The sequence below is a fragment of the Pseudochaenichthys georgianus genome, chromosome 7 (genome assembly GCF_902827115.2).
Source record: "Pseudochaenichthys georgianus chromosome 7, fPseGeo1.2, whole genome shotgun sequence".
In the NCBI taxonomy this organism is placed as follows: domain Eukaryota; kingdom Metazoa; phylum Chordata; class Actinopteri; order Perciformes; family Channichthyidae; genus Pseudochaenichthys; species Pseudochaenichthys georgianus.
The window spans coordinates 14,528,461-14,546,469 of NC_047509.1; the positions used below are offsets into that span (position 1 = coordinate 14,528,461).

The following is an 18,009-nucleotide window of genomic DNA, read 5'->3' on the forward strand; positions in this document are numbered from 1 at the left end:
TCAGTAACTCAGATCATCAAACCTCTGATATCATGTTGAAAGACAATAAGTTCCTAGCATGGGAAACACTCTTAAATACTTGCATCCAACATTTAAAAAAAAAAATACAACTCAGATGAATTATGACCGCAATGCTCCTTTAAGCCCTCCTTCAAACCCCAGATCTCCAATTTGTTATGCAGTCTTTTGTTGGAAATGTATATCCGCAGCAGGGGTTCAGAGTGTAAACAGGAATGATATAAAACAGCTCTGTTCCCATTCAAATGTATTTGCAAAGGGCTCAAGTCGGTGTGAAGAAAGCCTCAAACCAAAGACAAGATGACCCTATTCAAAGCCGAGTAGTACTCCTTATGACCGGTATTAATGTAGTAGTTTATAGTGTAGTAAACTATAGCTTAGAGGCATATAAGGAAATTGTATTTTAAGCATCAGCGTGCACAGTTTATTTTAAAGCATGTCTTTATTTGGGATTCTGGTGTCAAACTTGACATTTCTACATACAAGTCCCATCACTACCACAAGGTGTATATTTGTTGACTTTGGGGTATTTTTCTTGAACAGATGGAGTGTGTTTATATGATATATTGGACACACATGTTGCACCCTTCAAGTCCAGCCTCATCTGCCAGAAAAGTGTAATATGTCCTCATCTTGTGGATCAGCACCTCCAGGAGTGGCTCAAGGGTTTTCCTGTCATACAGGCCAAGTCTGGCACCACATTGTGTTTTCTTTGTACCACTGGGAATGCTGTTGGTTCGCTCAATTCTTTTCCACAGTACATTGTGGGCCGGCTGACGCACACCCTGTTCTCACCTGAGAAAACCTCACTCCCCGCGGAAAACACTCCCTTCAACCTCAACCTGGTTCTTTGAATGCCATCCGAAATACAAGGAGCTATCAGACGGGTGCAAAACAGGAAATGTGAGATAGTTGTAACTGAACACATTATCTTGCTTAAGAGAAGAAGCACACATATTTCTACAAATATAGTTCCATTCCCCTAATATTATCGGGCAATACACAGAAGAACCGAGCACCCATGCAGGGTTCCTGGAAAAATATCAGAAGTAAATGGCAAACATCTCCATACAACTTGGTGGGTTTAGAGACGGCCTGCTTACTATGCATTGACTATCATGGTGCAATTATAAAGTTAATATCTTTAAATGAGGTCACTCAGATCTTACAATAAACTGTATATGTCAATTTGTTGGGTTCTTATTTACAAGGAACTGAGTAAACCAAATATAAAGCAGCAAATTAATATATACAGTATATATTCCTTGATATATTTGAGATTTTCTACAAAATCATAATGCATGCAAATATGTAGTCATGACTAAACTCTGAATGAATACCAAATAAATTATTGATAGTTATGTATTGCACCAGTTGCTTATGTCAGTAACCGGTAAGATACAATGCTCTATGGCATGCATTTAAATTATATTGTCATGTCATTGAAAAAAATATCCATTATTACAAATATTGGTGATAAGAGGTACTTTCTTAGTGGTACCCACCATCACCACAGACTGATGAATTGTTATGTATCAAGGGCAGTTATCATGCATTCAACAAGGGGCTACATTATTGTGACAATATTTATTATTCGGACAGTTACAGAGATGTGTTACAGTTAGGGAGGATCAACTCTAGGATATCCATTTAAAATATCATCATCATCATCATCATCATCATCATCATAAAGTAAATAACTTTGTAGCGTACCTTTACATTCATTATTGGATAATCCTATCCTATCCTTAGTTATGATAGTAGACGAAAAAAACAACTCAACCTTGTTTCTGTCAAATAATAATAATAATAATACAAACAAACGTGTTCATTTGCACACAAAACAACATTATTTTATTAACATCTCTCTCATCTAAAATAGAGCATCTTAAAAATTAAACCGTGTTAAGTATGAGCCCTCCTAATTAATAGTGCAGATATGATAGGGGCACGTTTTTCAGTTTCAGTGCGGAGAAATCTGATGACAATTATGGGTTCACTTCTCTGTTTATGTTTGTGTGTGTTTGAGCACGTGCCCCTCAGGTCCTGAGGAGCAGAGCAGCAGCCACAGCTGTTAGAGCCACAGCAGCCACAGGTCCCCAGATAAACCACGGCTTCTGAAACAAGTGGTGACAGAAAAGAGAACATGAGCATCGCTTCATGAAACGGCTCAATATCATCATCATAGAACCGCCGAAGCTTTGACAGAATGAGCTTGCCATTGAAAACAATGCAGTGCACAAAGAAGGCAGGTTAGAAACAGCTCTTTCAGGTAAAGATAAGCCCATCCAAGCAAACTGAGAGAAACAGTTGTTAAGCATTAGCCATCCAGACAAGACAAACAGATGTCAGATGTTTGGACTGTGTGATTAGAGAGGTTAGAGTCTCTGAGATGACCATTTATTTGAGTTTCCCCAATGGGAGGCATTCTGGGGAATAGGGACAACTTGATTAAGTCATGCAATTATCTTAGACACACTGATGAGAATGAAAGATGTAGGCCGATTTGACAGGAGTGATGTGTACCTTACTACCACAATGCGCCGAAGCACCAATACAGCAAAGCCAGGGTAAGGCCGATGACTATGGCTTGAACAGGCAGCAAAAGGGATGTCTACAGAAGGGAAGGGATATTACAGTAATCATCTGCAACGGGACGTACTTTAGTCGGGCGTAGCTTTATTAATAAACCCCTGAGTCAGAATTCTGTGTTTGTAATTGATGTTTACACAAATCTCATAAGTCACACACAGCTGTCATGGTCTAATACAGTAAGATACAGTGGATACGTTTAAGGGAGCAGGTGCACTGCTGCGAATAAAAAAACAAAAACATGAATTGAACAAAATATTCAATTTTGATCTTTCACAAAATAAAATAGATGTTTAATGCACTGCAAAGCTCATGCTTCTAAGATCAAAATGTGTTTGCTTCTTATGCAAATAAAAGCTATGGTGCTGTTTATTTTAAACAAGGGCATTTTAATATATATTTTATGCCAAATGATTGTATAAGATTTTCTTAGTGTATGATAGGCCAGTACTCACCTTTGTCCCTTTGTCCTGTAACTCCTTCATGTTGGCTTTGCACTCCTCGAACTCATCTGTAATTGACTGCTTTTCCTGCTCAGTCTTCTCGTACTTTTCCTTCAGGTCTGACAGCTCCGTCATAGCCTCCTCATACTGCAGAAAGCCAAATAGTTTTAAATTAAAAACACAAAACAAATGACTTTAACTTAAATGTATAATTATGCTGGTGCCATCTTATGTATCAATGATTGATTTCATGTGTTGACAGATCCCTGCATGCTTTGTCTGACAGGGCTTTAGAGGACGGGTACATCACACAGAGAGCGCTCTCAGGTTCAACTCTCATTCAGCGACTGAAAGTCACACCACATAGGGATGAATGACTTGTGGTTAAGGATGACTTCATCTCGGCTTTCTGCTATTGAACAGTGGCCCTCCTGTCTCAGAGTCACAGTGGTGGTTGATTCCGCCCCCCCCCCATCCAGCCTGCTAAACCTGCCTGGGAGCATACAGCAGAGCGCCACCGCCAACAGCACACAGCCGAGGCCTGTTTCAAATGAAGAACGCTCTAAACTCCACAATATCTTGTTTTAAGAGATGAGCTGGGAGTTTTGCTTTCACTTCAAGACAGTTTCAGTTAGTTAGACTTAGTTGTAGTAGTATCTACGAGCCATTAGATGAAGACATAAAGACTGTTTTGTGTCCTGAGCTGGGAGACCCTGAGGGGAAACCTAGCTTTCTTGGTTATAAAGCACAAACTGAGTAATGTTTTAATTACCTACATTTACCACCAATAAAGATTAGATGTCCATATAAAAAAGGTGGCATATCCTACATTTGATGGATGGATGCCTGTGTATCAAGACATACTGGTTATGCAGTCTTTATCCTTGATTTTTTAAATTTCATTTTATAGTTCTGTGTGTCATAAAAGTTGGATTTTATTAGCTTTTAAAGGATACATTTAAGCCCTTGTTCAGTGTGCATGCAGGAAGTTTGATAAATACTGTATCACCTTGTAAATATTAAGTTTCTAAAGCAACAAGAACAGCGGCAGAGCTGCTCTGCACTCAGAACAGTTTTGACATATCTCATGGGACAATACATGTTTATTTATATGTATACATGGTAGAAAATAGACTCAAAACCTTTGGACACTTTGGGCAGTGACCATTGCAGACAATGTAGACAGCTGCACTGGTTACAATGGATCTATTTCTGTCTCAGTCACATGAGTGAAAACTGACTGGATGGCAACAAATGTAGACAATGTTTAACAATCAGGTTTGAGGGCAGAGGTTTTTTTACCCTTAAGGTGATTCTACATGACTTTGAGATGCTTGACCCTTTGGTTGTGGTTTGGAGAATGTACCTCTCTCTGCAGAGCCTTGCTCTGGCTGTCTGCCTCCTCCAGTTGGGTTTGCAGCTTGGTGCTGTCCTGCTGGTGCTGGAGCTGCAGGGCCTCCAGCCTCTTCTCTAACTCCTGCTGGGATCTCTCCAGGGCTTTGAGGCTGTCGCTCAGCTCAGCATTCTGGGCACGCGAGCTACCAGAAAAAAACAACACTGAGTTTAATAGGTGAGGGATCATACAAAGCATACGGTATACTGTAAAGTAAAACCTACTGAAACAGAGCCAAGCACATGAGACAGAGGGAACACAAAGGTGGGGGTGAAGATGGTCTCTAGGTGACGTAGCTCAGTGCACTGACCTGGCAAGGTCCTTCTCCAGCTGCTGCTGTCTCTGCAGCCCCGCCTCTTTCTCAGAGCGCAGCGCTGCACATTCGCTCTGCAGGTTCGCCTTGTCTTTCTGGTGAGACTTGAGGAGTTCCTCCCTCTCAGTCCTGAGGGAAGCACACTCACTTTGCAGACTGCTCCTTTCCTTCTGGTGCTTATTCACGGTTTCTTGTTTTTCAGATCGCAGCATTGCACACTCCTTCTGAAGGCCATTACACTCTGCCTGCATGGACTGCAGCTCGCCGGCTATGAAAATAAAATGTTTTATGTAAGATTCTTTGAGCCGATGCCCTTTTCTTAATTAGCTTACAATCACGTTCGCAGTGTGTGTTCATTTGAGTCTCTTTACGTTTTAAACAAAAAGGCTCTTTTTCTAGGTCATTAGTGCATCAAACACATCTATGTTCCTTTTGTATGGATATTCTCATCATATTTTGTATCACTGTGTATAGACCCTGTAGTACCTTGAATTTCTGCAGTTTTCTGCCACTGCTTGCTCTGCTGTTGAAGGTCACGCTGTAGGTTGTCAATTTCATGCTCATATTTGTTGGCGGTCTGGCGCCATTTATCGAGATCCTTGGAGACGGTTGCCAGGTTAGTCTGGATAGCAGCTACGTCATGATGGCGCTCAGCAGCGGCTGCCTCCAGGGCACGTTTCAGCTCCTTCACCTCATCACGGGCACTTAGTAACTCGTCGCGTGAACCGGAGGAGACATCCATCTGCCCTCTGAGGGTGCTCGTTTCATCTTGGAGCTGCCGCAGCTGGCCTGTCGGAACAATGGTTGGTGTTTAAATAAATAATGTTGACATTTTCTATGAGAAAATACCAAATGTTCTATCAACAGACACAAAGATGTACCTTGAAGAAGTTTGATCTGTTTTGCAGATTCATCAGCTTGGTGCTTATTTCCCCTTTTCTCTTCCTGCAGGACACCTACAAAAAAAGATTTCATTTATGGTTTTTGTGTGTGAACAGCATAAAGTGAAGGAAATGGTGTGTATTCGTACCTTCTAGCTCCATACATTTGTATTTTTCAGTATTGGCTTGCTCCTGGGCGTCACGAAGTTCATCTTTCAAGCGCTGGATAACTTTCTCTGAGTCTCCCGAGGATCCCATGTTTGACTTGGTCAAGTTATCTGATAGTGAAATACAGAACAGAAATGATTACTCAGATTAGAAGATGCTTTCTCTTTTACATTTGAGTATCTAGCTGTGAGGTTAAAGCTTATTATTTCCCCGCAGAGTCACTGGAGCCGTTTACAATCATTCATTTCATTTCATTTCAAACCTTTATTTATACAGATAAAATCCCATTGAGATCATTGATCTCTTTTCCAAGGGAGACCTGTTCAAGTAGTTCCACATGAAACATAAAAGCATAAACAGAACAACAAAAGGACATCATCCAGCATCATTTACATAATTATCCACATAAACAGGTACCAATAGCTTCTGATTGACTAGCATCCAACCGAGCTTTAAAAACATTTAGTGGCACCAGATTGTTCAGTTTCCATTTAATTTGCAGACTATTCCAAGACAGAGGAGCTGCGCATCTAAAAGCTGTCTTCCCTAAGACAGTCCTAGCAGTTGGCACATTTAATAAAACCACAGCATTCGATCTCAGGCAGTAGCCACTTACAATTTTCCGTGAGATCAGGGAGCAGATATAAGATATAACATGGCTTTGTATATAAAAATGTACCAGTGACTGAGCCTCCGTACAGTTAGTGAAAGCAAACCAGCCCTTGCATACAGGGTACAGTGATGGGTTAATGCTTTACAGTTTGTCACAAATCTCAGTGCACTGTGATACGCAGCATCTAACTTGACCAGGCAATGGGCAGGTGCATTCATATAGACCAGATCCCCATAGTCCAGAACAGGTAAAAAGGTCACAGTGACTAGCCTTTTCCTGGCCTCAAGCGAGAAACAAGACTTGTTTCTGAAAAAGAAACCTAGCCTAACCCTCAGTTTTTTTAGCAGGTTATTGACATGAAGTTTAAAAGAGAGACAATCATCAAGCCAGATACCAAGGTATTTGTAACAGGCAACAACTTCAAGTTTTGTTCCTTGCGTAGTTACAATATCTAAAACAGGCATTAGAAAATAAAGGTTGAAACATGATGACAATCAGGCAGAAATGATGGCAATTGACTATAAAAATAGAAGCCGACTCACTTTTACCATATTTAACCAGGGCTGACATACGAGATGATTTCCCAAGATATTAAATGGAACTATTATATAAACTAATTGCTAACCCAGAAATAGACACAGCTGCTTTATCTGTATTTTTTTAATCCATGCTTTCATTCCCAACTGTCCAAAAAATACATCTCTGGCGCCTCATTGCTTGTTAACAGCTTGTTACTGTAAACAATACACAAAGGGAATAGACTAGCCAACGTTGTCAAGGGTCTGTTGTGTTTCCTAGAGGTCGAAACAAACTCCAAATACTTGTGCTTGGCAATTCCCAGCGAATATCTCGATCCCCTAATCTACCATGGCTCGGAAAAGAGGTGACCTCATCCCAGGCCGAACATTTGGCAGAAGCTAAAACAAGAGTCATGACAGGTCAAGCATGTGCACCATAAATGGACACATCGCTGGACTGAGGCTGTCATGAAATGCTTCTTTGTTGTGATTTCACTTGTTCTGTCACACAAGTACTGTTCATATACACACATATTTTTAAAAGTGCTCCCAGATTTCATTGATAAATGTCCCTAAAATGAATGGCAATAAAGCGACTGCTGGAGGCCCCCTCTGACTCGGGCACATGACCACCACCCTGCTGTGTGCCAGACAAAGGATGGGCGGGCAGTGCTCCATCCAGCATGTGTGTATGAGGTTGTCTGTTCCCTCATGCATGCATATGTATGAGTGAGAATGTGAGTGGGCTTCCTGTACGTAGGTTTTTTCCAGTTTCTGTGAAAGATGAATGTCGTCTGGAGACCATGAGATTAAGAGAGGGCACCCAACGTATTACCTTTAGTATCATTAGTTATTATAGAGTGACACCTGACAGAGTCATAATGGGAGTAGCCTGTGTGTAAAAATACAACTGTGACTAGTTGGGGGATATTGAGCATCACACTGCCTCAAGTGACGACAAGGGAACATTTTTTTAGAAGAAGTCTTTTTTTAGCTCGAGTGCTGAAGGCTAAAGCCATCATGGTCTATCTTTCCCCCGCTGCCAGTTTCCTTCCCAATGCATGTGACAGCGTACTAAAACTGAAAATAAGCATTAGCGATGCTTGCATTGAATGTCCACAGTATTCAGCAAATCTCTACAAAACTGCTTATCAAACTGACAGGTGTGATATCAATTTACAGTTACAAAATGTTCTCTTAGTGAGAAATATCAGTATCATTTTGAAAAGACAGATCATCTTGTTGTGAGGACACTGTTTGCTTTGTGCTGCCTGTACACTATACCGTGCAGTGTAGCATGACAAATCAATTCATGCAAAATTGATTCACTGACAAAAATGCTTGCACATTTTCTCAGGAAGATCCCTGTTGATTTGTATGTTTTTGATGTTCTCTGTATAGCAATCATTGCATTCTCTTTTAATAAGCCACTCTAAAGGCACTAACACACAGGGAGATAATGTGCCCTCTGTGTAAAGAGACTCCATCTTCTAATAAGCTGTTGACACTGGAGAAATCAGCCTCTAAAACAAGGCCATCTATAGCAATGTCAGCTCTAAAGCCAAACAACGGCCCTGAGAGGCACAGCCACTCCATTTACCGGTGACTCATGCTTTATTCTCTCTTCACATTGCCACTTAGTAAGATGTGCAGTTACAGGTAAGAGCCATTTGAAAATCAAAACAGTCAAGTCACAAAATAATAAGATTGTTACCTTTAATCAGCGACACGTTATTCATGGGATCACTCAGCTCTTTCGCATCCATTTGCTTATCTGTAAAGAAAAAGTATAAGAGGTAAACAAACAAATAGATGTATCTCACTAAATCAAGATGTTATGGTGCCAAATCAAATACAGAAGAAACTTGATCATAATTACACTATGGGTGCTGTTATTATGGTTAACAATGATCTTTTAAGAAAGTAAACACAAAAGTGCATGCTCATCTATGAACACAACACAAGTCATTTACAAAGATGCAGTGGAAAAACTGCGGAGACATTTTCTTTGAGAAATAGGTCACATAATAATAATAAAAAGTTTAGGAATAAAAAACATAGGAGGAAATGTTACCTTCGGTGATCTAGGAGCTACAGTACTCTATGTTCTGAGGCTACAGCAGTCCCTGACATCAAGAACTCTCCTCCAACTATCAGATTTTTTTCAGATGCGAAATGGACCAGTCCACGCAGTGAGGGAGGGGGGACACTGGGGGGATTACAGACGCTGTGTTCCAGATCTCTCTGCTATTGTTAGATTCAAGCCAGTAAAGACTAAGGAAGGGTTGATATAGCTGAACACATACTTCGAGTTTGGTTGCAAAGCTATACTAGAGGTTAGTCAGATGAATGTCATCAAAAAAATGACACCCCTATTTTGTACAGTCCCTAAGCCCCTCCGACTAGGTCATGCATCCGAGTAGAGCATGTCGGAAGCTGCAGCTGCATAGTGACACAGAGAGGGTTTGTTCGGGGAGCCGTGCTGCTCTCTGACCAGTTGGTACTGATGTAAAAATCTACAGGATGACACAGAATAAACAAAGGCAGTGTGTGTCACGTATGTGCTGCAGCCTCATATTTTTGCCATGCTGTAGGCACTTTAAAATTAATAAATGATTTGCCTTAAGGGTTGGATCTTAATTTAATCCCGAGCAGGGAAGCTGTGCTGTGTCTATCACACGAACAAACTGTGTATTGTTATGCTAATTGGAGAAAAAAATACCTTTGTTTGCCTCTTTAGCGTGCTTTGAATAGTTTGTGAGGCTGAGGCAAATTCCAGTTATAGAAAGAAAGCAGTGGTCTAAATTAAATAGCATGATATTACTTTTTCTACATGCAAGCAAATAAATGTTTCCTCCCGGATCGAAAGCTTTTAAAGCTAATCATGTCCCATCAGCAATTCCTTAAATAATGTACAAAGGCACACAGACATAAAGGATGTAATTCAGATTTTAAAATGGAGGGGCATGTCATGGTTTAGGGGACATTCACATTATTCAAGATGTTTTAACTTCAGTCTACCTTCGTATTTAAGGCGGTACAATTCCTTATTGTAGATTGTAATATTATTAGTCATCATTGTGATGCCGCAGGCTAAGTGGAGCAAGTATGAACAGCTCTTGTTTCAATTGATTTCCAGACATGCATATCAATACAGATAATAGCATGCTGCGCCCAACAAGGGAAAACCTGTGTTACCTGTGTTAGGCGTACACTGTCATCCTGGCAACCGACAGTAAATTAAAGACCTACAACAAAAAACACCCTTCAAGTTTAACGAAGAAACTGACAAGCTGTCCCTACAGTCTGAAGATATCAGTTTGTAGCTACACAACAGTGAGAAGGACATAGACATATGCCAAGACCGGTTTGTAAAAAGCTGTGAATCAATCTAAAATGTTTGCTGTGCCCAAGGGAACTCAACCTTGGTTGGCCAGGCAAGCTAGTAATGAAGTAAAGGTTTATGATATAAAGCTGCAAATCATTTACATGTTTTCGCTCAATAATCAACCATTCCAACTTTTAACTCTGGTTTAAGGATGTTTACAATCTCTACAAACGGTATATCCGCATCCCACAAGGGTGATTCTTTAACACGAGAACACTAACCAGCGAATCTTCAGTTAAGTGGATTAAGACTCTTAGAGCACGCAATTGTTAAGTGTTTTCTAGACAGACAGGTGAAGGGTAAAGCCACACAAACCGGTTTTATAGGTGGAAGAGCTGCACAACTTTAATAAGATAAAGGTCTGCAAACAAAACTGCTCTATGACTGAGAAAATGTATGGTATCTCATATCATCAACATGATCTAAAGTGGCTGCTGCTCTCCGAGAGCTTGCTTAAAACATTCATAAATGCCAAACTCCATACTCCCGTTATCCTCACATTTAATAGCAGCCTGGACTGAAATCTGCTTTTTGCCTCAGCAATAAAACTGAATTTGATGTTGCATAATATATGTAAAAGGCATTTAATAGTTTTATTGAATGGAAGTAACATTAATATCTAGCTACACTTTAGTTGTACATTTGTCAGGTTCACCTAGCTCAAACTACTACCGTCTAAAATCAAGGTTATACAAATGATTGTGCCTTCATGAAGGTTTTAATGTTTAGGTTATTGAAACTTTTCTAAGAGAGGTTTTAATTGAACTAATGATATTTTTTAGGATTATAACCTTGGCAGTATTCAATGTCCTTTGCTTGGACTGCAATAGCTTCAGCAAGGTTAAACTGAGTGTATATTTCTGCAAGATAAATGGCTGGCTTGGAAAATATTTCTGCAGAAAGAGAATATATTAAATTGAAAAGTGTTGTTACCCAACCTAAAAATTGACCCATATTAGACTAGTAGGCTACATCTTCCATACACTTCGAAGTGTTTTAAAAGCTTTAGTATTTTTCTAGTCAGGTAAATATGGATTATTAACTGTTAATTTCATCCATTTTATTTTCACATTTCCTTTCATTTGAATGGCATCATCGCTTTTGCACTGGAATCAATTAAATTAAAAATAAACAGCTTGGCATTATATAAAATCCTAAAATTAGAGAGATACCTAATCAGACAGGTAGGCTACTTTAACGTAGGCCTAGCTAGCTTAGATAAAACGTTACCCTAAGGATGTAGTGTAGCTAACTGATAGCTTGTTAGCTAGTTACTTTAAACGCTGGTTTTAATTATTAACCTACTTAATATGAACATAATATCAGGTCAGAGCTGAGTGAGTCATAACACATTTAAAAAAGAATAAAGTGTCCTAACTCAAAACCAAACAACTCGAAAATCTGGTTTTGTTGTTGTTAATTGGCTATGATGCTAATTTAGCCTAAACTAATGAAAGACGTCACCTGCAAATTGGCTAGGTTTCAGTTGATACTAGCTTATGGTAGTTAGCTTGCCTCTAACTCCCTATCAAAGCCCTACTTTGTATAGGCACAATATAATGCTGAAGAGGCAGTCTCAAAGGCTACAACCTATAAAACAGTGTTCAGCCTACAAGTTATAAAATATCACTGAAAGTTGCCTAATCAGTAAGGTGGGTGTTGCCCTTTCTTACGTGTGTGAGGCTAGCGGTCCGTTCAGTTTGACTCACAAACCAGAAGTGATACTCTATTCTTGGTGCCAACAGCAGGAGGAGAGGAGGAGGAAACATCACCGCAGAGGGTTTCAGTTTAAATATCCTAAGCCGCCAGATGTTCAACAACTAACGTTCACGGTTTCACGGTTGATTCACCTTATTTGTCTGATCTCGAGTATTTTCCTGCTCCCCGATGACTTCCTCTATTTTAGACTGGATTTGGAGTGAGAGCTTTTGGCTTCCCCAAAATGTTACATGGGCGGACCTGGAGCGCCCACCACCTGGTGAGGAGTATCCCCGAATGAGAGACATACTATACGCTCTACCTCTGGCTGTTTGCGTTTTTCTACTAAGAATGCTTTTTGAAAGGTAAACCGCACCCTTTTACCTTTGTTTTTGTTATATTTAGGTAACGTTATTTTTATGTGAATGTGTGCTCTGTGTGCCTGCACATTTCGGGGGATTTCAGCCTATGTGGCAACTGTTGCTCCAAAATACAGGAATAAAAACAAGCTACCAAACTCATTGCAATAATCTTAATATATGAGTAATTCCTGTATGCAAACTTTCAGGAAACTAGAGAATCAACTCTAGATGCTTCAATAAAAATCCTGTGCTGATGCTATTACAAAAACACCCACACACAATGTGGTTACTATGACGTTAGACAAACCAATTTTTATTAAATTGACTTCATAGATGGGGACTGCTTTAGCTTCTGCCTGTCCATGTGAAAGATACTTGCTAATGCTACTTCTCTCCTGTTGTTGGGTTTGCCTTAGCCTCCTAATAACAGCTTAAGCATTCCTTTTGAGGTGATGATGACACATGAAATAACTCCAATGACTTGAAACACACGTTTATCTTGCTCAGCAAAACACCTACCTAATGATAGTAAGGTTATTTAAACAAATTAAAAGAACTGGCATTAAATAGTTCATTTAGTGTATTTACTTGTGATCATTGTAAACTGAGGCTGCATGGTTTAGATACTTTTGAAACTGTTCTGTGTACTGCATAGCCTACATATCAGTCTTCCTTGCACAGAAAGTCAAGAAGTGTTATAGCTAAGTTCAACTAAATTAGGGGTTATGCATGGTTTTCTTTCAGAGTTAAATGAAAGGGCAGGCCCTAAACTCAGTCTTTACTTCTATTCATTCAGTATTTTTCAAAGTTAGGAAAACTTTCTAGATAAATGTGGGTTGTTGGGAGATTTAAATTAATAGGTGAGTCTGAGCATGAACACTGGTCAACTCATATGGTCATGTGGCACCCATCAATTTGGTGGTAAGAGGCAGTCCTTCCTTTCCCTCACATGACGGTGGTCATCATGCTCTGTTTAGACTAGGTGCTACATTCCCCAGAATTCCTCCTAACGCTCGCCTGTGTCTTCCTTACAGACTCTATTGTACCCTCTTCCCCTCCCTCTAAGACAAAGTCAAACATTACTTTGTAAGCAAACTGCAAACTCAACAGTTCAAGTCAATGAAGGGAGCCCTTCAGACAATCCTAGCTAATAGTTCATCTGTTTGAACCAGTACAACGTGCTTAACTTATCCCACTGACTCTCTCCTTGTTTATGTCTCTCTTAATGCTTCACCGTCTCTGTGTCCCCCTCCCTCTCACTTTTTTTTGCCTCCGTCTGTGTATTTACAGGCTAGTGGCCAAACCCTGTGCCCAAATACTTCAGATTCAGGCGGGAGTGCCTCGACAAGCTCAGCCCAATGCTGTCCTGGAGAAGGTGTTTCAGTCCAAAGCGGTACATAAAGCCCTTACTTGTTCTGTAGTCCACTAAATGTTATTCTGCATGCTGGAATAGTAAAAGTTACTGCACTGGCATAAACCAACACAGACATAATGATATGGGTAGTCAAGCAGTGTGACAATCATACCTGGTGTTGTGGTGTTTTTGAGAGTTGAAGTGAGACTATGGAAAGCAAGTCATTTCTATTTGTTCCGTCTTTAGTGTCCAGACACGAGGACATTGGAGGGACTCTCTAAGCAGATGGACTGGGATGAACGGAAAATTCAGAGATGGTTTCGGGTCCGTCGAAACCAAGACAGGCCAAGTGTGCAGAAAAAGTTTTGTGAGAGCATGTAAGTTCTTACTAAACTGATATTCAGTGTCTATGTGTTGCCATTGGGGCTGCAACTACAAATTATTTCATTATTTGTTGATCTGCAGATTAATTATAATACAAGATTACTTCGTTAAATGTATTTTCTTGTAAGTCCAAGACCCAGAGATGCATTTTCTGCAATTTTTGCAGGAACTTAAACAAACTTTAACGATTGATCAATCAAAAGAGTTGAGTTCATGATAAATATTCTGCCCATGGCTTAGCCGGCTTAACGTCCCAGCTGTATTTGCCATAAAGTTTTGAACAGACTTTCGTAAAATAAATCCTAATGACTGGAGTGTCCCCCTGACTTTACATGTAGCGATACCAACAATTCGAAGTTATTCTACAAATCATCATCTACACCTCTCTGAGGCATTAGCATTACTTTAGAAATTAGTCTTTTAAGAAGAGAACAAGTTTCATTGTAGTTTCCCAATTCAACCCTTTTTCTTTCACTTCAGGTGGCGATTCACCTTTTACTTGGGGATTTTCATCTATGCAATTAGACATTTGTGGGTGGTGAGTCAAACTGCTTTTGCACAATACTGATACTGTTTCATTGAAGTATGTGAGCCTACTGCTTGTTTTTTGTTTAACTTATCATATGTATCTGTTTCTGTCAGTCGCCTTGGATGTGGGACACCAGAGAATGTTGGTACAACTATCCATTCCAGGTAAATAGTTTTTTATTTTATCATTATAATATTCAGCTGCTTTTACTATGTTTCTAAACTGTACAGCACCATATTGTTGGCAAGCCAGTGGTGCTTCTTTTAAAGGTGTTTTTTGTGTACCTCCTCCTAAAGCCTCTGAGTGCTGGACAGTTCAACTACTATGTAGCTGAGCTTGCTTTCTATTGGTCCCTGATGTTTTCCCAGTTCATAGACATCAAACGAAAGGTAAGTCAGCCTCACTCACACTGTTGTACTGCTTCTTATTTACCCTTTCTACCAGAACTGTTTTGCCAGCTGTTCATATTGACTTCATTACATAAACTTGCTCAATCAATCAATGAGAAGGTAACTTTAGCATATATGGGAAAACTTGCTATTGTCCATAGATGTGTTTACCTCTGCATTGGAAAGAATCAGTCTTGGGTTACGGTGACATTTTATACATTCATGCTTCAGCTAACTCTGCATTAAGATTTATTACTGCCGATAATTACAATAATCATATCATTGTGAGCTGAATGCTGCCTCTTTTAATTTCAACCCTTATTGAATCCACTCAGAGCTTTGAAAAAATAACCTTGAATAACAACCAAAACAATCTGAAAATTATGCCATTTTTATACTCAGGGCAGTATACTTTCTAATGTTATCCTACTTCACTTCCAGCTGTTCTAGTTTTCGTTTATACATTTGCCTTAAAATTGTATTGTTCTATTTCATTTCAATGTTTCAATAATTTTTCCATTTTCATTTGAACAAATTTTATTCATTTATGTTTTACTCTGCTATATTGTAAATGAGGATTCTTCATCAATGTATTTGCAGATGTACAATTTAAAAAGGTTACCAGTGTATTGAAATTAGCATATTATAATGTACGCTGTCAGAACAGGTTAGACCACGAAAAGCTGCAGCAGCACATTATTTACAATGCCTGTTATCAGCCTGTTTTACAGGTCTTTAAACAAAGCTTTTCAGTTGGTTTCATGACAGCCTGTTGATGGATTTAAGGGAAAGGCAGTGAGAATTACTCTCCAAGTTCATCCCATTGTTCTCTTTATTTTTACAGACCTGCAAAATTACATTGCATCATATTCATTTATTTCGTCTTTTCATTTCACTAATCACAGGATTTCATTATCATGATTGTCCATCACCTGGCCACCATCTTCCTCATCACATTCTCCTATGCCAACAACATGCTAAGAGCTGGCACTTTGGTCATGTGTGTGCACGATGCATCTGACATCTTTCTCGAGGTAAAGATTCAGAAGTGAATATTTTATTTTTCCTTACAGCACTTGTTGAAGAATTAAACTTCATTGTTTAACAATATGAAGGCAAACAAAGATGGGAACAGGAGCCACTTGTACTACTGTTTGTACCTGTCTGAGAAAAAAGCACATATCTATTACAAGCATTTCCATATGTAGCAGCACAAGTAGCATAGAGCTGCACTACCTGTCTGACAGGAAAACCAATCCATCACTACCATCAGTGACATACCTTAATAATATATTTAATTTATATAGCGCTTCTCATCTGCCAAGACAAATCTTCAAGATCATTGCTGGAGATACTGTTGTGATATTTTATTACTGTGTGAATCATTAATTCCTTATTTATTCCCCAAGGCTGCCAAACTGGCCAACTACGCCAAGTACCAGAGGCTATGCGACGGCCTGTTTGTGGTGTTCAGCATAAGCTTTTTCATCACTCGACTTGTCATCTACCCTTTCTGGTGAGTCAAATGAGAGCTTATTTACAAACCAAATGACATACCTTTCCCTCCTTGACACATATTTAGGAATTGGAGAGTATTGTTAAACTAAATTGTTTCATAACAAAGCAACATAACCAGTAACCTTTGTGTGTTTGCTGCAGGGTTGTTTACAGTGTTCTGGTTGAGAGTTGGGAGATTGCGGGGCCGTACCAGGCCTGGTGGTTACTCAATGGGTTGCTATTGGTGCTGCAGACTCTTCACATCATCTGGTTCTACCTCATTGCTCGCATCGCCATCAAAGCTATATTCAAGGGAAAGGTTAGTCTGGCTTTTTTTCCTTTGTTGCAATGTTGGTCAGTTAGTCTACAACTGTGGTCCTGACTTAAACATTACAACTATTGGGGTTGGTTTTAATGAAGTTATTCCCCCCCGCAGGATGGCTACTAATGTCTTAAGTGATAGTCTGAGGTGTCCTTTAGTGCGGGATGACATGTCTTTGTTTTAGTAAACTGTCTTGACAACTTTCGGATGAACTGCCATTAAATCTGGTACATACTTGCATGTTCCTCTCAATAATAATAATCTTGGTTTTCTTCTGACTTTTTCTTTGGCACAATCATCAGGTCAAGTTTAATGTGTTTAATACTCTGATATAAAACCAAATACCTGTAAAACTAAAGATATTCCCATCAGCCTCAGTTATACTCTCATCGCATCATTTGGTAGATATGTAACAGTCAGATTCCCGGTTGTATTTTCTGAAATCCATATGTATTCTTCTTCACATCTTTCCCTTACCTTTCTGACATTTAGGTCAAATATAAAACAGTAGCCTTAGTGTTGTTTTCCTTTCATCACTATCCCAATGGTTAGTAAAACTGTCATCCTGTTCGTTTCACAGGTGACTAAAGATGACCGCAGTGACATCGAGAGCAGCTCGGACGAGGAAATTGATTCCAGTTCCGGTAAAAATCCCAGTCAGACTCTGAATCCAAAGGACAACAATCACACTGTGAACCCTAATGGAGACACTCATGACCACTGAGTCCCATGAGGGGATCAATTCCAGTGGCTTTTATTCACCTGCTGCGGGCCTGCGTGACCCACCTCGTCACATTGACCTCCTGAAAGACTTTTTTTTGTTCTTCCAAAAACATTTGCCGTTGTTCCAATGGAGAATGGACTCGGACACAGAGGAACTTTGTGTGTGGTATAATGACTTAGCGCTGTCTTACTGAGTCAAGTTTACACTGTGTGAGGTTTACATCTGTTTTTTGCTTACAGGAGTGGACAGAGAAATGTGTGTGGTCTCTCTGCACCTTGCTGTGTGTGTGTGTGTGTGTGTGTGTGTTTGTGCGTGTGTATACAAAGTAATGAAATTGAAACAATGTCAACACTGCTATTGTCAAGAAGCGTTTTCTACATTTTATTTGTGAAAATGGTAATATATTTACAGCTGAAAAAAGAA

At 39.6% G+C, this 18,009-nt stretch overlaps 2 protein-coding genes across 5 annotated transcripts; one reads left to right on the forward strand and one right to left on the reverse strand.

Annotated features, from left to right (window-relative positions):
* Positions 1-1,590: 1,590 nt before the first annotated feature.
* Positions 1,591-12,207, reverse strand: slmapb (sarcolemma associated protein b). 4 transcript variants are annotated; one of them, XM_034088178.2, is made up of 10 exons: positions 12,178-12,207; positions 8,654-8,713; positions 5,790-5,918; positions 5,641-5,715; positions 5,246-5,548; positions 4,757-5,027; positions 4,420-4,591; positions 3,066-3,200; positions 2,545-2,632; positions 2,046-2,135 (listed from the first exon to the last, which is right to left on the reverse strand). In XM_034088178.2, the coding sequence occupies exons 2-9, from the start codon at positions 8,703-8,705 to the stop codon at positions 2,549-2,551; spliced, it is 1,221 nt and encodes a 406-aa protein (XP_033944069.1). In that variant the 5' UTR covers positions 8,706-8,713; positions 12,178-12,207; the 3' UTR covers positions 2,046-2,135; positions 2,545-2,548. The 4 variants fall into 4 exon arrangements, with proteins under 4 accessions (XP_033944070.1, XP_033944069.1, XP_033944068.1 ...); XM_034088177.2 differs by lacking the exon at positions 12,178-12,207 and adding an exon at positions 12,001-12,098; XM_034088176.2 differs by lacking the exon at positions 12,178-12,207 and adding an exon at positions 9,014-9,155.
* LOC117450133 (ceramide synthase 5-like) lies at positions 12,180-17,853 on the forward strand. Its single transcript, XM_034088180.2, has 10 exons — positions 12,180-12,390; positions 13,678-13,780; positions 13,988-14,118; positions 14,606-14,663; positions 14,768-14,818; positions 14,951-15,043; positions 15,949-16,077; positions 16,453-16,559; positions 16,703-16,859; positions 17,443-17,853. Exons 1-10 carry the CDS (start codon positions 12,215-12,217, stop codon positions 17,584-17,586), a joined length of 1,149 nt encoding a protein of 382 aa, XP_033944071.1. The 5' UTR covers positions 12,180-12,214; the 3' UTR covers positions 17,587-17,853.
* Positions 17,854-18,009: the final 156 nt, after the last annotated feature.

Excerpts from the sequence above, each read along its gene's own strand:
- slmapb (XM_034088178.2), bottom strand. The coding sequence starts at position 8,705 with ATGGATGCGAAAGAGCTGAGTGATCCCATGAATAACGTGTCGCTGATT. Across the intron at positions 5,716-5,789 it reads CAAATGTATGGAGCTAGAAG|GTGTCCTGCAGGAAGAGAAA; the intron begins GTACGAATACAC and ends CTTTTTTTGTAG. Across the intron at positions 3,201-4,419 it reads GCAAGGCTCTGCAGAGAGAG|TATGAGGAGGCTATGACGGA; the intron begins GTACATTCTCCA and ends GGCTTTCTGCAG.
- LOC117450133 (XM_034088180.2), top strand. The coding sequence starts at position 12,215 with ATGACTTCCTCTATTTTAGACTGGATTTGGAGTGAGAGCTTTTGGCTT. Across the intron at positions 14,664-14,767 it reads CAATTAGACATTTGTGGGTG|TCGCCTTGGATGTGGGACAC; the intron begins GTGAGTCAAACT and ends TGTTTCTGTCAG. Across the intron at positions 16,560-16,702 it reads CTTGTCATCTACCCTTTCTG|GGTTGTTTACAGTGTTCTGG; the intron begins GTGAGTCAAATG and ends TGTTTGCTGCAG.